Source organism: Melospiza melodia, chromosome 3 (genome assembly GCF_035770615.1).
Source record: "Melospiza melodia melodia isolate bMelMel2 chromosome 3, bMelMel2.pri, whole genome shotgun sequence".
Taxonomy (NCBI): Eukaryota; Metazoa; Chordata; class Aves; order Passeriformes; family Passerellidae; genus Melospiza; species Melospiza melodia.
Window position 1 is genome coordinate 7,993,103 of NC_086196.1, and position 13,608 is coordinate 8,006,710.

The 13,608-nt window shown below is 36.3% G+C and overlaps 1 protein-coding gene across 2 annotated transcripts in view; it reads right to left on the reverse strand.

The window, feature by feature from the left end:
- Nucleotides 1-13,608, reverse strand: part of SH3YL1 (SH3 and SYLF domain containing 1) — a 45,199-nt gene that overhangs the window by 18,355 nt on the left and 13,236 nt on the right. The window contains exons 4-9 of one of the 2 annotated variants that reach the window (XM_063150767.1): nucleotides 13,051-13,115; nucleotides 10,375-10,487; nucleotides 7,155-7,283; nucleotides 6,280-6,424; nucleotides 5,547-5,619; nucleotides 4,781-4,837 (exon numbers count right to left, since the gene is read on the reverse strand). In XM_063150767.1, the coding sequence (XP_063006837.1) occupies nucleotides 4,781-4,837; nucleotides 5,547-5,619; nucleotides 6,280-6,424; nucleotides 7,155-7,283; nucleotides 10,375-10,487; nucleotides 13,051-13,115 (582 nt within the window). Of the gene's footprint in view, nucleotides 1-4,780; nucleotides 4,838-5,546; nucleotides 5,620-6,261; nucleotides 6,425-7,154; nucleotides 7,284-10,374; nucleotides 10,488-13,050; nucleotides 13,116-13,608 lie in introns of both variants that reach the window. The other variant, XM_063150766.1, reaches the window with a different exon arrangement.

A 13,608-nucleotide genomic window follows, 5' to 3' on the forward strand; every position in this document is an offset into this window, starting at 1 on the left:
ATCCTAGAGAGTAATACCTTTCAAAATAACAAGATAACAAGTTAGATGTAAACTGAACTGCAGAACAGGAATGAAGGTAAAATAAGTGAAACAGGAGGTGAAATCACAAGCAAAAAAAAAATAATTAAAGCTTTTTACCTCAGAAGAGGTCTATGAATTCTTAGTCCATATCATTCTCTTGGCTTAGTTAAAACATTTGTAACTTGCCACAAAAAATCCATAATGTACTAACAAAGGCAAATTCACATACAGATCACTCAATTTTCCTTGACAAAATACACTTCAGGAGGCATGAAAATCTGTCTTGGAATTCTCTTGGGAAGCAGATTTTCACAGATCTACTGAACCATCTGGTGTTCATAGATTACCAAAAGAAGCACTGAGATCATCTCTGAAATTACAGAGAAGTGGGCCAGGCCTGATTCCTGGAGAATTGTAACCATGAAAAGCAGTAGCTCTGATGCATTCAGTTAACACAAACTGCGTTTGCCACCTCATGGTACCACCTGATCAAAAAGGGTTGATATTGCCTCAATTGTTTTAAACATAGATAAGGAACACTCAAGAAGGTATAAATAAATAAATAAATAATAGAAAATTTCAGGACTGGAGTTTAGTGCAAATTCATTAGAGCTTTTAGGAGCCCAAATCTTATTGATGCCAGTGAGCTCACAGCTCAGAATTTGGTATTTGTACTATTACTTAAAATTTGAGAAGAAAGAGAAAATGACTTTTGACAAAGAGCTCAATAATCTGTTTGGCAATCAAAAGAAAGATGAAGGAAGACCAAAAAGTGATTTGATTACAGCACAAGTGTCTCAAAGAGAACAAGAAGGGAACAAACATAAAAGCTCCTCTGCATAGTAAGGGCTCTTTAATATAGCAAAGAAAGCCACAACAAATTTTGTCTAAAAGCTGCAGACAAATTCATGTAGGAAGACATGAATTTTTAATAATGAGGTTGACAAATCACTCAAATCATCATTGAAGGAAGAAGGTTTTTTTTAGCTTCTTAAAAACAGTGACAATTTTCTCATCTGCCTCCATATCCTCATCAGTAGGTTTCACATAGCACTTCTTTCATATGCAAGAATATAAATATATGCCTATTGGGACAATAACAATCTGTTAATATTTTATTTTATTTTCAAAGTAAAAGGTTTCTGCTGAAAAAAACGAGTCAAAATTCATATTTTGGGGGTCTTTTTTAGTTTTACGGTAATCAGGTTGGAGTGTGTTGATATTATGCACAATAGTTAAAAAGTTCAATGGCTGCAGATAATTTACTGCATTCAAAAATCCAAAGAAGAAGGCAAATATTTTTCTCAAGATAAAATTTTAAAATATTTACTTTAGTAATTCTGGAAAGTAAGAAAGACAGTGTTTCTGAAAGCAATCTAAAAAAAAATCCTGAAATATTCAGTCTTCACATCCACAAGTTCCCATGAGTTTCCTGAGCACATCACATGAACCCTTTAAAAAATGCACACAGCATCATTACTTTCTCCAAATTTTCAAAAAATACTTATATTGTTATCAAAAGAACTGCTTTTGTGTTCAGTATGAGTATTTTGTCTTACAGTATTGTAAGAATTTAAACCCATAGTGAGATTTGATAATTGTGAAGAATAGTGAAAGCACACTGCTTGGAAGGAAGAAATTTCTTCCATTTTCATCCCCACTCTTGTCTCAAGTGATTGTTTCAGCACCTTGGCAATTTCAAGTTATTCTTTACCAAACATGTGAAACAGTCCTTTTCTGATAAACTGAGCTGAAGAAAAAGCAAAAAATACCTGACTTCTGATTTGAACAAACTGCCTGTTATTTATTCAGTTCTCAACAACATTCACCTCAACCCAGGCCCAACTTTTACTAGCAGATCACTGCTCCTGCTGCTACCAGTTCAGCTGGGAAACCACATCACTGTAACATTTTCAGAATTGTATACTATTCAGCACACTGCTAGGAGGGTATGCAGGAAGTAATCATTTAGCTATATTTTTGGTTACTTGCTGCTCTATGGCAGAATCCCAAGGAGAAAAAACTACAAATCAAAACACTAATGAAAATTTAATATCTAGGATTAGATATTCCAGTGTGACAAACTATGAACCTAATGTATCTAAAAAACGGTTCTAATGAAGTAAGCTCCTGAGTCTACAATGTCCAAGTAGTCAGTAAAGAATTATGGGTTGTTTGTATTACAGATGTGGTAAAGAAGTCAAAAAATCATCCACCCAGAAAAAGAAAGCTATGTTGTAGTAATAAATCTTGGAAGGGCCAGTAAGCCCTTTTAGTAGACTTTACAATAAAGAGGGGACAAGTAGAAAAATGAAATGCAAATGCCTAATTCTAGCAAAGGAGAGGGCATGAACTTTCATGCTCATAAGCAAATCAAATTTCTTTATTTAGTGAATCTTCAGAAAAATGTCTACCAGTGTAGAGAATTCATAGTTCACTGAATCCCAATAACTGTTGCAGCTGCTAGTTTGTTGTGGTTTTTTGTTGTGGTTGTTTTGGGGTTTTATTTCCCAGAATTGTAAAAGGTCTGTGCAATTTTTAACTGCATCTAAATAAAATGCGTGGTATTCCCAAGTTTCTGGAAACATTTAAAACACTACTGAAGCTCATTTTACAAAACGAAATGCATTACCTTAAGCATTATTCAATTACATGAAAAAAATCTTCTTGCAACTGAGTTCAAGTATCATGTTATCAGTTGGGAAAATAATGTTTTTCATTTATCATTTTCTTGCATTTGAAAAAGGTTATATTACATTACTTATCTCTATAATTCAAGTACACAGAAAATAATTAAAAATGTTTCATCCACAATTCTAGTTCTTCTTTCACCTAATGAGAAGAGTTAATGTTTCAACCTTTCTACTACTTGTATAACTGCTGCAAAACCAACTGCTGGTAACACAATGCCAAGTTGCCCCTTCCCCAACCAAAGGCAAGTCCTTATTACTTGCAACCCAGTTAAGCTTGTTGCTGAACATCAAAATCTACCTCCACCCCAGCCATTATACCTAACACATAGCTTCCTAAAAATAAGATTAATTCACTCTTCTATTGCCTATCTATATTTATTTTTAAAACTGGAATGACACAAAAAAAATTTAATATGTCTTTTACAGATCACTGTAGAAGAACATCTGCTACAGCAACTACTCCTGCAATAAAGATTGACATGCATGCATGCAGCTATAGCTGCTAGGCAGCTCTGTTGAAATAATTTGGACTATAAATAGGCAGAAACAGATCACTGACAGGAGATATGGCCTTATGGCTCTTTCTATTTCATCCCCCAGCATTAATACACTCTTTGTGAAAGGGACTGTGATTCTTGACTTCAACCTTAATTGCCCTCTGTGAGAAGGAAAAAAGCTTTAGCTTTTAGAAGCATAGAGTATTTCTATGGATTCAGAAAGCCTTTTTGTTACCTGTGGAAATGTAATCTGCAATAGAAAGCCAAATACACTATTACATCATTTAAACAAGATCCTACTGCCCCCACCCCCTGTATTCCTAAAGAAAAACTTGTATATTTCCAGAAACTGCTAGAAATCCCCAGTAGCAGACTGAGTCTATATCTTGACTTCAAAGAATCTTGAAAGCCATTCAACAGATGGCTCTGGAATATTTTTACCTTGTTGCTTGCACCTGAATAGAAGAATACTCCCTTCAATATAGCAAATGGGTACAACCTTTAGAAACCTGTTCTCAGTTGGCCAGGGCTTTGGTAAGACTGGGAAAGCTTAGTTTTAATGGCCAGAAGACCAGTTCTTCTCTCTTGGATAACAGCTATTGTGTACAGACCACTAGAGTCATCCTTCTTTTCCTTGTAGAAGTCCTATAACACAATAACAAATCTTGATTTTCAGGAAGTCCCTAATCTGCAGAAGTCACATTGACAGCTCGGCTTAAGATACTGCTATGTTGGCCCCTTCAACAGACACACATATCAAGAACATGTATGAAGAGAAGATATGAAAAAGAATGTAAAGACAAAGGCACATAATTTATCTTAATTTTTAGTGAAAAGCTCTAATTACACTTTGCCTGAAATAGACTTTTCATTTGTGATCTATTATCAAACTCAATTTTAGCTCTACTCACAGAAGTAAAAAAGAGGTATTTTGCTTAATTTTATTTTCAAGTGAGGATGCAATACATGAAAATATAAGTACATATTCATATTATATATATATATAATATGGAATGCAAATACTGCACAGTGAGATTCTCCTGTTAAGAGCTGAAAATGCTTTAAACATAAGAGCATCAATAGTAATATCTTTAGGGTAACAGAGAGTTATTTCAGTACAAAAGCCTGAAGAAGCCATGTAAATTGGTGTTTATGCCAGCATAATCAGGTATCATCTGTGGAAGCACTTTTAAAATTAAAACAGCAATTATAGTTGCATAAGGACTTGGACAGAAGCTTGTTATATCAGCTTCCTTTTTCATTTCAATTAGGTGGTAATATAAAACAATTTTACTACTCCAAGTGCATTTTTCAAGCTTATGGAATAAACCAAAAGAACTTGGGCTGCTCAGAAAAAAAACATCATTGTTAGAATATAAAGCCAGGGAATAAGATTAATGTTTATGAAATATTTTCAGGAGATCATACAAGACCTGAATCTCTTTTTAATATATGGACAAGAAAGAAAAATATCGGTGGCCAGATATTTTTGCATATCCTTCAAAGTACTTTTAGGACTTCTCAGATTCTACACTGTATTAATAAAATAAGTGTAAGCTTAGTACTTACCCCCAGATGCATAATCATTGGGAAGTTCAGGGTAAAGTTTGTTTGTGTTCTTTTTAGCTGAAAGAGAAAATAAAGTAGTGACTTATATGGCATGCTAATATATATTGTTCTATTTTGTATACTGCTCTTCTGATAGAGTTCAATAGTTATTAAATTATTGCAGTAAACTAGGAACCAGTGCAGAAGAAAGAAATACAGACCTAGCCTCCCATCCTTAACTGGAGAATTACATTAACAAGAGAAGGTGCACAGTAAAGCTTCACTTTGAATGAAAGCACTTTGTTAAGACAAACTGTTAAAGAGCCAAAATTCTGCCTCTTCTGCTCTACTCTAATGATTAAAAGATAATGACAACCTAAAGAGAAACTACAGTTTCCAGAAAAAAGAAGTTTCTAGAACTTGGACCAGCAGTTTCTAGAACTGTTATTTTTATTAAGAAGTTTCATTGTACTCTGAGACTCCTATGTATCCTGTATCTATGAATATTTCCTTGGAATCACTACATGATTCTGCAACTATAAAAATACTGTTTCTATAGCAAATCTGTCAGAGAGAAAAGGTTTGTTAATATAAAACAAAAAACCCAAATCTTTTAGTCTTTATCAGTCATGGCACTACATCAATATGCTTTCAGTGCTCGTCCAAGGAAGAGTATTTAAAAAACATTTTTATAGAGGCAGCTGCTATAATAACTGCATAGTATTAATTAGTTTTAATGCTCTAATTTTATGAAGATAATTTATTAGCCATTATCAAAAGTTTTCACCTGGTGGTGTGGGTCTAACAGTGGGTTTAGGTGGCTCTGGTCTGGTTGATGGTCTAGCAGGTCGGTCATTTACCTAAAGTACACAATTTTTTTAAAAACATAGCATCATATATGGACAGAGATTGTGATTTCAGAGCCTAGAAGTACATCTAGTTACACTGAAAAAAAAAATTAAAATTACTCTTTCTCCACTGAACTTGTAAGAACTCAAAAAGCATACTAAACACTAGTGATACACACGACACTGAAGTAAATCACCATGGGTTTAACAAAGCTGAAAGTAAATGCCTGTCTATGAGTAACATCAACATCTGTAAGAAAACATCTTCTACAGTCTCAGTATTACATTATAAAGGTGGTTGTTTGAATAGAAGACAGAAAAAGCAGAAAAACTAAGAGTATCCAATTTGCAATTAACTTGACTAAAAATACTTGATCAAACATTCCTAATCATCACCACAGATTTGATAATGCACAATAACAAGGATATGCTTTGTTATTCTGGAAGACGCAAAGCAAACTTAGCAACATTCTTGTCCTCAAGAGCCTAGCAGGGAAATACTTGAACAAATGTTCCACATGCAGTAACTGACATGTGCTACGCCTTCAGTCATCCAACAGAGAAGTTAAAAATTACACATGAAGATCAGCATTGACACTGACTAGGAACAGCTTAGGAACAGGGAAAGCCGATGTGAAAAAGAAGCACACAAACCCTTCTTTGTTCCCTTACAGATTTTCCTGGATTATTTTTTTGCTCTTCATTTTCATACACTTCAGTGAAGGATGCTAGAGTTTCATAAAGATCATCTGCCTGAGCAGGGAAAGGCACGTCACCAAGTAGGATGGCACTAGCACGAATGTCCTGCCCATAAAACCTGACACAAAAAAAAAAAAAATAAAGATTGCAGGTATTTGATTATTATTACATTTCAACTTCTAGATAAATTCATTTTGTGCAAATGCTCCCTACTGTCCATCCCTAGCCCTGGATTTTTCCTATTGATCACATGCTGAGAAATGACAGAACTATTTCAAAGCTGTAAATTTTGAAAACTGACCATAGCCCCCATTTTCCTGCACCACTTGGGAGGAGGAAGTAGAGAAACTGTGATTGAAGTGGAGCCCAGTAAGATGGAAAGTGTGTGGGGGAAAGGTGTTGCTTTCTAGATTTGTTCTAATTTCTCATTATCCCATTCTCTTATTTACTGAAAAAAAATAAACTCATTTCCCCCTGATGAATTTGGAGTTTTTTTGACTGAAATAGCAATTGGTAAGTGATCTCACTGCCTTTATCTCAACTTATGAGTTCATCATCATGCTTTATCTCCTCTCATTCTGTTGAGGAGGAGGAATGACAAAGCAACTGGGCTGGCATGTGGTGGCTAGCTAACTAAGGTCAACTTGTCACAGATAAATGATCCCTAAACATTTAGCATCATCTCAATATCAATTGCAAGATGTCTAAATTGAAGAAACCCTTGTCCCTCAAGAAATTCTAAACTAACATAGCATGTTTTCACAAAAAACACTTTTTCCAAAGTGAATGTGTCCTAGTTAATTCTGTCACTCTGCTTTCACTGAGCCTTAGATATTAAGAGAGCTTACTTGCGATTTGTTTCTTTCCTTTCAATTAAACAGGTTCCTTCCAGAGATACGCCTGCGAACAGCCCTCGAGATTTGCAGTACGTATAGACAGCAGCAGAGCTTCTCAGGGCAACATCCCCTTCTAAGTTTCTGGAAAGAAAAGGTTTTGGTTGATATTCTTCAATACACTTTTCTAGCATGAACAGCAATTGTCTTTTTCTTTCAAGCCTTCGTTTTATTTTTACCCTATTTTCAGACAGAAGCACAGCAAAACTGCCTCATGAATGCTCCCCATTAGGTCTCTGAGAGACTGGGCTGTTCATGGTTTATGACTCAAAACAATCAAGGAGGCTCCAGGGTGATTTGCTGAGGCCAGGCTTACATCCAATGAGGAGAGACGAGTTTGGGTGTGCAGTGAGATTCACACAAGACAGAGGGGGAGGCTGCATGCCAGGCTGATGAGGCAAATCCTGCAAGGTGGGATGGCACCATTTATCATGGTAATTGTTCTCCCTTACACAACTCCCAACCCCTTCCCTGGGGAAAGTCTGATGGGCATAACAGACTCAATGCACTGACAAGAGAGGCAGCTGCCATCTCTCAGAAGGGATCACAAACCATCAAAGATCCCAAAAGCACCCTCAGACTGATTCCTGAGGCTTTACACCAAAGGACTGAATGTGATGCAAAGGGATGCAAGAGATCAGAGCCTGTGGCAAGAGACACAGTCAAACTTCCCAACCAGGGGAGGTACCTGTGTGCTCCCAACCAGCCTGAGTATATCCATTGAACAGGTGTCCACTGAACTCTAAGCTTCATGGAGCCCTCACCACTGAGAAGACCAGAAGAAGAGATCAACAAGACACTGTTGGGATCCACAGAGAGCTGACATTTTCTACTCAATCTGTCTTTCTGTCACTTTTTCTCTCCCCTCTTCCTCTTTTTCTATTTTTCCCTCTTTCTCCCCCCACTCACATTTACTGTTAAATAAAATCCATACTATTGACTTCAGCATATGGTCTCACTTGCATCTTATTTGGGCAGAGGCATCTCTGTAATAATTTTAATAACTGGATCTTAACAGCTTCCTCTGAAAACTATTAAGCCACACTTTAATCACATTTTAAAATTATCTGATTATGTTTGGACTGGTGACTGAAACTCTATTCAATACTTCCAGATCTTCCTAGACCTTATGGTCAGCACAAACACTTCAAGTAAGGCCTTACTGAGCCTCGACAGATTTGGAAGATTACAGTATTTGTCCTTCACAAGATCACATAGTATTTTAGGTTTAAAGACAGTCATCTCAAAATGGATACAACATCAAATTGAAAGAAGGTTGCTCTGGACTTTGTCCAGCCAGTTTTTAAAGAATTCTAAGGATACAATTCCACAGACACTCTGAGCAACCTGTATCAGCACTCAATTTTATTCATGTCAAATTTCTTTTTCTCATATCCAGTTAGAACCTTCTTTGTTTCAATAAATGACTACTACCTCTCATTGCCTTGGCATGCACCCCTGTAAAGAACTGGGGCCTGTCTTCTTGGTGATGCCCTGTTGGGAACGCAGCCTCAGAAGGTCTTCTCTCATCCAGGTTCAATAAGCTGAGCTCCCCCAGCCTCATCATTCACATGCTGCATTTACCTGGCCATTTAGGTGGTGGTTCACTGCACACACTCAGGTTTATAAACAACTTTCTGCAGGGCTAAAACTCAAACACAATATTTTAGGCACAGTCTACAAAATGTCAAGTAAAGGGGAACAATTATTTCCCATATCCACTGCTTACAGTCCTGTTAATGCAAGCCCCTACACTGTTCACTGCCTTTTCTGTCAGGAATCAACTGCTGGCTTAGCCCCACTGCCCACCAGGATCCCAGCACCTCCTCTACAGGGAAGCTGCTCAGCCTGATAGGGGTGCAGAACTTTGCATTGTCCTCATTTAATTTCATGGGGCTTCATGTTGGATCTTTACACTCTCTGGGACCATTGCTCTGAACAGTGGCTCCACCCTGAAGTGTCTTGGCTGCAAACCCTGGTTTGGAGTCATCCACAAAATTAAAGTGGATATTTTGCAACTGCTCCTCTAGGTCACTGATAAAAACACCAAGCAGGAGAGGTCCTAAAAGAGTCTCCTGAGGAATTATAAAGAAATTTGGCTTCAGACTTCAACATAAACCATTTACCACTGCTCTTCTAATGTGAGGATATAGTTCTTCACCTGTTTGCTTGTCTTCCCATCCTTACACATACGTCCCAGCTTGGACACAGAGATGTTGCAGGACAGTGCAATGGCTTTGTAGGGTAGATGATATTCACTGCCCTTCCTTGATACACAGATATCTCTCTCTCTCTTCTGTGCAATAAGTATCATCCTTTTATTTTGTTAGAAAAGACTAAAAACCAGCAGTAAAAACTCTGTAATCATAAAAAGAGTGGCCATAAAGAGACACATATTTCATAGCAGTGTCTGAGGTAGCTGGGCTTGGTTAGCCTGGAGAAGACTTGGGGCAAACCTAATAGCAAGCTTCCAATATCTAGGGAGAGGTAATCAAGAGTATGAAGCCAGGCTCTTAAAAGCGGAATATGGAGGAAGAATAAAATACTATTGACATAAACAGAATGAAGATATACTTTGACTGGATGAAAGGCAGGAGAGCTGAACAGTAGAGCAGGTTGCCCAGAGAACCAAGCAGTCTCTCTCATTGGGGATTTTCAACTGGAAAAAAGGATCTGAAATCGTAACAGACCTTGGTTTGGGCAGGAGGTTGGAGTAGCAGTCTTACAAGACTCATTTCCAAGTAAAATTATTCAGTGATTATTTCACCTCATCCTTCAAAGTAAACAGGCTTAACCCCTTAAAGATTTAAAAGCAATTATTTGGTGTAATTTTTGTTTACTATTGGGCAGATGTGTGGTGACAGAAAGCACAGACCCATATGTTATTAAAAATCATAGTTCTATCAGGCACAGCAGCACCTGTGCTCTTCATTGAGTCTAGCCAAACAGTCTCCTGCAAAAGGAGAACAAACCTCAGAACACTTTTCTTCCACCAATAAATTACTTAATCAGGAAAGTAGAAAAAAAGAAAAAAAAATGATTGGCAAGTACAATATGGCTCAGTCAGCACACATGTTGCCCAGGCTGTTCTATAACATATTAAAAAAATGCCACATCAATGTAGCTTTTAAAAATTATCTTCCATATATGGCTATTAGGAAAACATATTACCCACCTCCCCAGAGGTCCAATTGCCACGGTAAGATTTCCTCCAAGTGTAAGATTTCCTCCTTTGGCAAAAGCTTCTACTGCTCTTTCATGATTCAGTATTATCACTAAGTCTGAGACCTATAAAATATCAAGTAAAAGTACTACACTTTTTAAGAAGAAAGAACAGCACAGGAGATGATTTTCCTTTCTTGTAAAGGATTATTTTCAAACAGCTTCCATGACACAGTTGATTCTTTTTCTGCAAGGTATTTTGAATGAAAAATCCTTTCAGCTACTTTTTAAATCAAATTTGATTGATTTTTTCAAAATGGTGGTATGTTCAGTATGTGAGAAACAAAAGCTATAAGAGAAACTCTACATTAATTCAAAATTCCTAATTGACATTTTCTTATTTTCCATGGCTTATGCAATTATGAAGGCACATTTTCAGATGTGAATAATTTTGATCTTTCAATAATTAAACTAATAAAAGCAAGACAGAACTTACTAAACAAAAATTCCTGTCCAAAGAATAAAAAGCAAAAAGGATACAGGTGTAATTGATAAAACTTTTTTTTCATGACAGGAGTTTTATATATCTCTGTGGGTGTATATGAATTAGTAATTAACTTTTTAAAACTTGAATATGAGATGTAGTCAGTTTCTTCAAGAACCTATTAAACCTAATAATTGAAGAGGCTGCAATATACCCAAGAACTACTGCACCTAATCTTTCATCTGATAGACTTGACTGAAAGCCAAGTTCAAGAAAAAAACTTTCAACTTACCCCAAATTCCAAACAGTGACAGCAGGGAATACAAGAGGAAATACCAGATTATTTGCAAAACAAGGCTGGCCTAGAAGTATTACATACAGTATAAGAGAGGTCTTTGTTATTAGCCCTCCACCCCATCCCAAACAAAAGATGGCTACAGGGGCAGTTTGTGGATCATCCAGGGATGGAGGGAGAACATCTGTCAGGACACTGCTTCCTCCTCTTAGCCTTTAAGAGGATGAATCCATTGTTAAAGATAAGCTAATCCATAGTGAGAAAGCCTTCAAGGAAAACATTTATAAAATTTAAAGCTGGTCCTTAATTTGAAGTGCCAAGTCACTGTGACTTCTGAAGTGTGATCTGTGTCTTGTTTTCTAAAAACATGCATAAGTATCACTACAACTATATAATGAAATATAATCACTCCTGCAGGAATAAATTTCACCTAGTTTCTAAAACAACTAACTTTATATAGGGCTAGAAGGATGCTGAAATGGGACTGTAGGCTCCTAAGTCACTCATGAGTAACATATTTTCTAGAAGAAATAAAAAAGATTGTGTTATAATAATGTCAGTGAGGAAACAGCATTTTGTAAGCTGACTAAAATTTCAAATGAAGGGCACAGTATTACTCAGAGAAAAACTCCTCTCACAAATAGCTTCTGTATTGGAATTATTTGATTCAGTATCAATAGGAAATGTCTACATTATCTAAATTATTAGGTGGGGATGATTAACAGAAAAATTTCATAGAATAATCAAAACACATGAAGAGGCTTAAAAGGAAAGAAAAAACAAACAAAGCCCACAATGAAACAAACTCTGGGGCTCAAACTGAACACTTTTTAATGCATTCAGATCCTGTAGTCATGAAAACCAATGAAAATTCCTTATAGAAATTAATGATTTTGTATTCACATCATCCTTTAAGAAGTGCATGCAATAATGCCTGAGATCACACAGTGAACAATGAGGAGAGAATAAAATATTGATCTATTGCTCAGTATGTGAGTGCTGGCTGACTGGCTGCCAGGACAGGGATAGCTGGTTAGCTGTGGATGTACTGGGGGCTGCCATGGATCACCCAGATCATCCATACATGGATTCTTCTGAAGAGCAGAATGCCTATTGCAAGAGACCTTGTTGGCAGCATATTGTTACTCTGATTTTCTTTGGGAATCAGCAGAACAAAAGCTAAAAAAAGAGAAGGATGAGTCTGGAGGCTAGCGTGGGGAGCAGAGAAAAGATGAAAACATACAAGAGCGAAGGAGCTGTAAGGAAGAAGAAATGGGAAGGACAGGCAGAACACTATTGGGGCTCAGCTCACCAGGGTTTCTCTGAATATGATGAGAGTCCTTTACTTAAGCATTTCTGCTGGCTGGAACTGGCTCTTTTTCTGTAATATTCCTTCAGGAGAGGTATCGCCAGTTTTGGTGCTTTCACACTGAAGGGTCACGTCAGTAACCACAAGTGTGAGTGGGAAATATGTGAAATACAGTAACATTAAGTGGAGTCCATTTTACTCCAGTTTTTTACACTGCTGCTTGCCAGAAGGAGTCCCTGTGCCCTTTAGCAAAGCATTTAACACACCATAAAGTATAGGATGCTTTTTCAATTAACTTCAATTGTCTTATATGGGAACACTGACAGGAAGCTCTCTGTAAGTGAAAAATTCAGTCTGCTAGAAGTGAGAAATAAGGAAATTAGTGTCATGTCCCTTTTTTTTAATCTAAATGTCTTCTAACAATTTGACTGATAGGATTAAAACTCGTGTTTTGCTTGTCTTGCATAAATGGATTTCATAATAATATTTTTAGACTTGAAAGTAGATTCTACTATCTCACTAACATTTAGGTCTTCGTGAATGTATTTTAATTTCTTGCAAAAAAAGTTACCAACAAGTACTTCAAATGCAAAAACCATACCTCAATTCCAATTTCAAATCCACCTCCAAGACCAGCAATTCCTATTGCAGAGGGAGCAGACCAGGCTGTTGTGTAAAACAAGATCCATTTACAGAATTTTAACCATATATTACAAGAAATACTCACTTCATTATTACAGTTAAATATGCTAACAAATTCTCTATTTAAAACTATGTTCAAAACCACAACAATAGAATCATAACTATAATGCTACAGGAAAGGATTTAAGAAATACAAACACTCACAATCTAAACAATTCCTTGTTAAAAATTATTTATCATATACTTCATAAGCAGATATAATCAATTTTTGTAATCAATTTTATACTATGTACTTTTATATTTCATTATTTTCCACAAAGATACAGAAAGATTTTCATTTGGTCAAACAAAGGAACAAAGACTTGAAAACAGCATTCACACCAAACACTGTCACCTGTCACCTACTTGCCTGACTCATCATACATCTCCTGTTTTATGCTGTAAAAAAGAATAATGAAAAAATATATTTTTATCTTTTTTTATTAACTTCTTATGAAGTACAAAAGGAAAATACCCA